We start from the raw sequence: 7031 nt of genomic DNA on the forward strand, positions 1-7031 counted from the left end.
ACACAGTGTGACTCTACACTGCTGAGATGTCCCAGCAGCGCTCACACGGTTACTCGACCCTGCTGAGATGTTACAGCAGCGCACACACAGTGTGACTCTACACTGCTGAGCTGTCCCAGCAGTGCTCACACAGGGTTACTCGACCCTGCGGAGATGTTACAGTAGCGCTCACACAGGGTTACTCGACCCTGCTGAGATGTTACAGCAGCGCACACACAGTGTGACTCTACACTGCTGAGATGTTACAGCAGCGCACGCACAGGGTGACTCTACCCTGCTGAGATGTCACAGCAGCGCACACTCAGGGTGACTCTACACTGCTGAGATGTCACAGCAGCGCTCACACAGGGTGACTCTACACTGCTGAGATGTCACAGCAGCACACACTGCAGGCATGGTGCATGCTTGGCATTGTGGTCACAAAATAAGATAAATTGACCTATAACCTGTAAGGGGGATCCTCAAAATGATCGGTATGTTGTGTACTAAAATATATGTGATGGGCTAGAAGTGCTGTGTTTATGGCTTTTGATAGTTTTAAGGTACAGTCATATGTTAGAGGAAAGTATACGCGACATGATTATCAGAATACGCCTCTAAAATGTAATTATCACTACCTGTTTCTTTGCATTTTACGCCGGTCATATTCCCGGCATTCAATGCAATTCTGTTTTTCTACTCTCATTTACATCGTGAAAATAATTGTTCTATGGAATTTTTATAATAACTAATTGTAATATATAACTTTTACTTAAATCCAGCAGGTGATAGGAGTGTGAACAGGAAAAGAAAAATGGGAGAGTCTATAAAGTGGACCAAACGAAAGCCGCTGTGTAGAGCTTTAGTTCGGAAGACCACCACCAAGGTGCTGGAGAGCTTCCACAGGGACATAAACCCTAGAAGCCAGCTGTTGTCAGACGGTTACCAGGAGCAGAGAGGCGATGAAGCTACTCCCGGTGTAAATGGATCCAGCACTTCTCAGCCCGTCGGTTCATTTCCCGGAGTTCCAATGGGACAGTTAACCCAGGCATATAACGATTTTGAAATTCTTCCAAGCAATTCACAATTACTCAATGATCTTTCAAATAGACAAGAACACCAGGCACCCTACGCATACACTACATGTGATAACAGCGGCAGTCTCAAGGAGAGGTTTGTTGGACATAAAGGACCACATTCCCGAATAAGACCCTATGCCTGCACTGACTGCGGAAAAAGCTTTCTTCATAAGGGAAATCTTATAAACCATTATAGAATACACACCGGGGAAAAACCGTATACATGCACATTCTGTTACAGAAGCTTCAGTCGTAAAGATTATCTTAACGGACATATTAGAACACACACTGGAGAGCGACCATACAAATGTACTGAATGTGAGAAATGCTTCACTCAGAAGGGCGAGTTAAATCAACATCGAAAAAAGCATCTTTGATGAGAGTTCCACCCTAGCAGTCAATCGATTCATATATTTTATAAATAAAAATAGAACAAAGAAAACATCACAACAAAAGATTTAATGTTTGTAAACTACTATGAAGCGCTTATACAGGTATAGTTTGAACAAAAGTTAGTGAATCGTGAGAACGGCAGGGACAACACTCTGAGATTCAATAGATACCATTCCAAACAGAAAGATAACTCCCATGATTAGAAATCTATAGATATTTTTTTACTTTTCTTTTTAAACACAGCCCCATCTTTAAAGGAAATGGGTTGCATTAAAAAAGTTTGCTTTATTAGAAAGCAATCACAGACATGGTAGTCTGCTTACCACAGCTGTCCACCATGTCTGTGATTACCTCCAATCGTACTAATATCCATGAGGTTGGTTGTATTGTGCCACTACGATTTAGTATTTTGCGAACCTACCTATTGGTACATAGGTTTGTTTGCAAAAAAACACATTTGTCACAAAAATACTGGTTGCAAATTTCGACCAGTATTTTGCGACCAGTGTTTAGTACAGCTGGTGCTTAGTACCAACATGTAAAAGGGTACAGGGAGTAACCTCAGTGTATACAACATAATCATCATATCCAGAAAGTGTGATACCATAAATATAAATGACACTTAAATATTACGGTCCCGGCAACCAAAATAATTAGAAGCATGGCCCAAACCGGTGCATGCCAGGGGAATACAACCTTATCCAGTAGCTCCAAATAGACAAACATCCAAATAAACAAACACACATGGCTATCAAAACCCCAAAATCATATAAAAGTTAAACTTCTAATGGCCTTCTAGTTTCTCAATCTCTCCCCTGTTCCCCTCTGCTTTTCTGTGTTTCAAATTTCTGTGCTCAGTATATGCCTCTGTCTCTGCTTGTGATGTTACCTCAGAGTATCTTCAGTTGGTCTCTTATTCTCTCTGTGTATATTTCAGTTCTCCTCTGTTTGTATAGCTGTCTTTTTCTGTCTCCTCCCTCGCCATCATTTCTTATTTGCTCTTGTCACTCTCTTTCTCTGTGGTAATCACAGTGTGTATGTCAGTCTCTTGTTACGATTTTATGTGTATTTTACAAACTTATGCCCTTATGTAGAGTTTGGCGTATGGGACATCACAAACGTAACGGATATCCTGTCTGCCACATTACAAGTGCATTTTAGCTTGTAGCAGTTGTAGTACGTTGGATGTAACCTCTGCCATGTTTTGACTAAGTATCTTGTCCGTCAGACTATAAACAAGGGTGTTGGTGTTCCTGTTACTCTAGCGCACCCTCCTCTGTGCATCTCTATGCCTCTCTGTCACTCACTTTCTCTCTTACTATGTTGCTGGTTATATCCGTTAGTCTTTCCTTCTTTTTGCAGGTGGGTCTAATAGTTTTCTTTTTGCAAATGTTGCCTTGAGCCTGTTTGTCTCTTCATTAGCATGCTGCCTCTGTGCACTTCAGTCTATTATTATGTTTGTGATTGTTTGGTAAGCAGTTTTAGAACGAGGATTGCCTTGGCATCGTCCAAAGGCACAGTGGAAATGAACACAAGCATTGCTTTCTCCACACGTCCACATTAAAGTCCTTTTCCAGTTTAAGAGGTTTTCCACCATGTGAGAGACCAGTCTAGCTGTTGCTTTGAAAATATTTAAAATACTTTTTTCTTTATGCAGACTACTGTTGAGCTATTTTACTTCCTCTTTGCCTTGTTTTGCATACTCCCTTCCTCCATCTCCTGAGCATTCAAGTCCTGCTTCTGTTCTGGACATTCTGTTTGTTTATTTTTCGTTAACACGTTTCCTTGACATAAGGGACCTATCAAACGTTTATCTGGCCATTGTCTATCACGGTCTTCTCCTGAGAATGTAAAGGATAGATCAGGTGTCTGAACTAGTAATTTTTTCCAAAGGAGAAAGCTACCCTTCCCACATTTTGTTTGGAGCTCCGTCAACGCGGTCTTTGTGGTGTAGCCATTCGTTAGTGCTCCCATGATGAACTGTCTGCATCCTCTTCCGTTCTATTGCGTTTATGATTCTCTTGAGGACCAGTGATGAGAAGGTGAAGACATGCCAAATCTCTTATTTTCGCCCTTGTGCCCTCTTATGACCCTCTTGCATACCTCCTCTTTTCTCTGATGCTTTCTCTAAACTCTGGTTTTCCCTGGACATTTCACAGTGGTGTGAATGTTAACAGGATACGGTTGCAATAGGAATGACTGTTCATGGGAAGTTGCAACTGAAACACGAGAATCGCGCCAGCCAGTCACTATTGCAGCTTTTGTACAGTACCGGTGACTCTTCTTCATGTTGTGTTTTTACCAAAGATGTAGCAACCGGTTTTCTTTCTAAGTGCTTTGAGAGATGATTTTCTACTTGCCTACTCTGTGTTCCTGCTGAGGGGGGGGGGTCTGTGGGCAGTGATGAAAGCCCTTTCAAAAGTATGAGTCAGCTGTTTCATCATTGGAGCCACTTGCAGCAAAATTCCTAAAATGTTTGATCACCACGAGGGTCGTTACCCTATCTTCAGTCTCTTTCCAACGATGCTGTAAGTCCTACAGGCTCCACCCATTCAGCTTTTATTTTGCGTTCCAGTTTGACTTTTCGTCAGCCAAAATGATTTTTTGAGTGTAATTAAGATGAGTTATAGGAGAACTAGATGGTCTCGTATAGCAGTGTTCATTCTTGAAGTTCTTGCCAGATGGGTGGGAGGGGGGGATTTGGTGCAGTCAGAGCTAGAGTTTCACCACAAAGTACCTATTTCCAACAGTACATTATCTCCCTGAAATAAAATTCAATTCCTATTGTGCCAGAAGATGCAATTTGTGAGATGTAATCTGGATAAAAACACTTTCTGCTCACATGTGACTCTCTTTTTTGCTAATTGTGATCTGTCCAGGAAAGTTATGTGAATTGCTGGTACATAACTGTTTATTTATTTTCTTAGTAGTTGACTCTCCTAGCAATTTTCAATGATTACAAGGCAGAAGCTGTGCCTCTACTGGCTTCTGTCCAGGAAAGGTCACCTCAAGGCATGATTCTTCCCTATGTTAATGATCGCAGTGTTGTTAATAGACCTCTATAATGTTCACACTTGGGCACACACAGACCTGCACCCAACATGATCGATTGTGGGTTATATTGTGCAAATCTGTGCATTTGGCACTGGTGTATTCCTGTAGGTTTCACATTGAAAGGAGTGTGAATTCCTTTGTTTGGTCTTTGAACAGGACGTGAAGTCTGTTTTTTGGTCTTCCATTGCTTTGGACATCCTCACCTAGAGAAGTGCAGACGAGCACTGCGACTAGGGAGCAGGATGAGGAGTTTATCAACCAGGAATTTATTCATTCACAAAAGTACAGACCTTCTCATCCCTGTCCTACAGTCCCCACATCTTCCCACACCCAATTTACCCCCACAGCAGTCGCTTTCCTTCTGTGTCATTAGTCCTGTCTGCCCAGATCTGCTGCTGTCCAATAAAACAGGGTTTCTGTCAGAAGACATGGTGAGGAGATTGTGAGGGGTGGGGAAGACGTTGGGACCAAAGTATCCTTGTAGTCTGCATAAGGAATAAGGGCCAGAGGTATCGTTAACTGGCTTTAAAAAATGGTCTCAATCTGCAACCAGTGTGGAATTTTGTGAATTTGGTGGTTCCCAAAATTCCAGTTCAGAGTGGGTTGCAGTCTGACCAGCCTTATTAGTATTCAAGAAGCAGGTCGCAAGTTTAGAATCTCGTTGGATGCAATCCCAGGGACAGTGGCCTGCCACGGTCTGTAGACCACTATATCTGTCATTTATTTGACATAACGTTTTTTTTATTATAAAAGAAGCTGCACATTTTCACTTAGGATTAAGAAATACTTTAAAAAAAAAGTTGAATTCAGAATTGGCAGAAATCTGACCCAAGATATTTTAAAAGCCTGCCTAGGGGGCAGTGAGGTTATCCTGTCTAGGTCGGAGGGGCTCAGGCCAAGGGACCCATTGACTTATGAGCACTACAAATATCATGGTTCATTCCTAGAAAAGGAGTTTGAGAGAGTATCCCTCGGAGTAATCTGACATTTTTTCTTTTGGGCTGAAAGAAGTGCTTTGAGATCTAGCGTGTTGTAGTCACACTCTATCTGTCTGTGTGTCTGTCCATCTGTCCCCTTCAGAGAGTTATGGTGCATCACTTCCTCAATCTCTTTAGCTGTATATCTGTCATTTTGTCACCTTCAGAGAGTTACGGTGCAACACTCCCTCACTCTCTCTAGCTGTCAGTGTGTCTGTCCTTCTGTCCCATTCAAATAGTTATGATGCATCACTCCCACATCCTCTCTTGCTGTCCGTCTGTCCCCTTCAGAGAGGTACGGTACATTACTCGCTCACTCTCTAGCTATCTGTGTGTCTGTCCGTCTATCAGCTGCAGCATGTTACCGTGCATTCCTCCCTCAATCTCTCTTTGGTATCAGTGTGGCCCTTCTGCCATTTCTATTTCGCAAGCACTGACATGAGGCTTAATTTATATAACGTAAATGGCACTATCCAGAAACAGGAAGTGGATATGTGAGTGCATCAAGTTGTCACAATACGATATGTTTAGGTATACTGATATTTGTAGGTCTAAGAAAGTCTCTTACAGAAATGTTCAAATGTTTTTTTCTCTATTGCATTTTGACCATGTAATTATATTTTATTGCTCAAAACAATTCTTTGCTTTTCTCCATGAAGGTAATTATCTCCGTCAGATTCAGGGCAAATGCACAAGTCTGTGATAAGATGTGTTCTGTGATAACAAGAGGGTTTGAAGGTTATGAGCAAAGTGTTTACAATAATATGTGATATAAATATGCCTGCTAGCTCACATTCTGCACAGTAATAGCAATCGTTGCCTTTGCACGTATTCTGAGCTGGGCAAAAAAAGGGTTTCACAGCTATCGGTGCCAGCTGAACCATCAAGAAATGACCTGCTTATGCTCGATATGTCATTTTTCAGAGAAAGTGTCCTGTTTCAAATAAATACAAATAATTGGTACTTAAACTTAACTGATACCAGAACTGGCAAAATATTTGACACCAGAATCCCAATAGGGAGTTAAACTCTACGATATGTTATTATCCGATGATGATTGTGCTTCACAAAGTGAAACATCAGGGTGTGCTGGACACATGGAATTCAATGTTGCATGGTTAAAACACAACCATAACTGCTTTATTGTTACAAAAATAAAGAATTACAACAGTGAATTGAATTTCCTTGTTACCCTTCCAGACAGGTTGTGGTGGTGAGCCTCAGCAAGACCTACCAGTGCAAGGGGTTCGCCTTTCTCTTCACTAGTCCTCAGACCAATAGGATAGAAGTTGGCACAGAAACTGGAATAGAAAATACAAACTTTATTAACCTCATGAGGTGGATCTACATTCACACAACACCCTTCGGCAATGTATGAAGTAGCACACTGAATGGAAGGAGCTTGGTCCTTTTATACCCACACAGGGGCCCAAAAGAAGGCGGTACAAGTACAAGAAGTAGGTTTTAGGCACATATAAGGTCATACAGAAAATGCACAGTCAACAAGTGGGAGGAGCTAACAGTTGCTAATTCTGGTGAACACATCCTG

The 7031-nt window shown here is 41.7% G+C and overlaps 1 protein-coding gene across 3 annotated transcripts in view; it reads left to right on the forward strand.

Annotated features, from left to right (window-relative positions):
* The window catches only part of LOC144822050 (uncharacterized), a 118025-nt gene extending 111368 nt beyond the window's left edge, over positions 1-6657 (forward strand). For 2 of the 3 annotated variants that reach the window (XM_078679118.1, XM_078679121.1), the window contains exon 7: positions 762-6657. In XM_078679118.1, coding sequence (XP_078535244.1) covers positions 762-1435 — 674 coding nt within the window. In that variant the 3' untranslated portion in view covers positions 1436-6657. The remainder of the gene's footprint in view (positions 1-761) is intronic. The other variant, XM_078679119.1, reaches the window with a different exon arrangement.
* Positions 6658-7031: the final 374 nt, after the last annotated feature.

Source organism: Lissotriton helveticus, chromosome 3_1 (assembly GCF_964261635.1).
Source record: "Lissotriton helveticus chromosome 3_1, aLisHel1.1, whole genome shotgun sequence".
Taxonomy (NCBI): domain Eukaryota; kingdom Metazoa; phylum Chordata; class Amphibia; order Caudata; family Salamandridae; genus Lissotriton; species Lissotriton helveticus.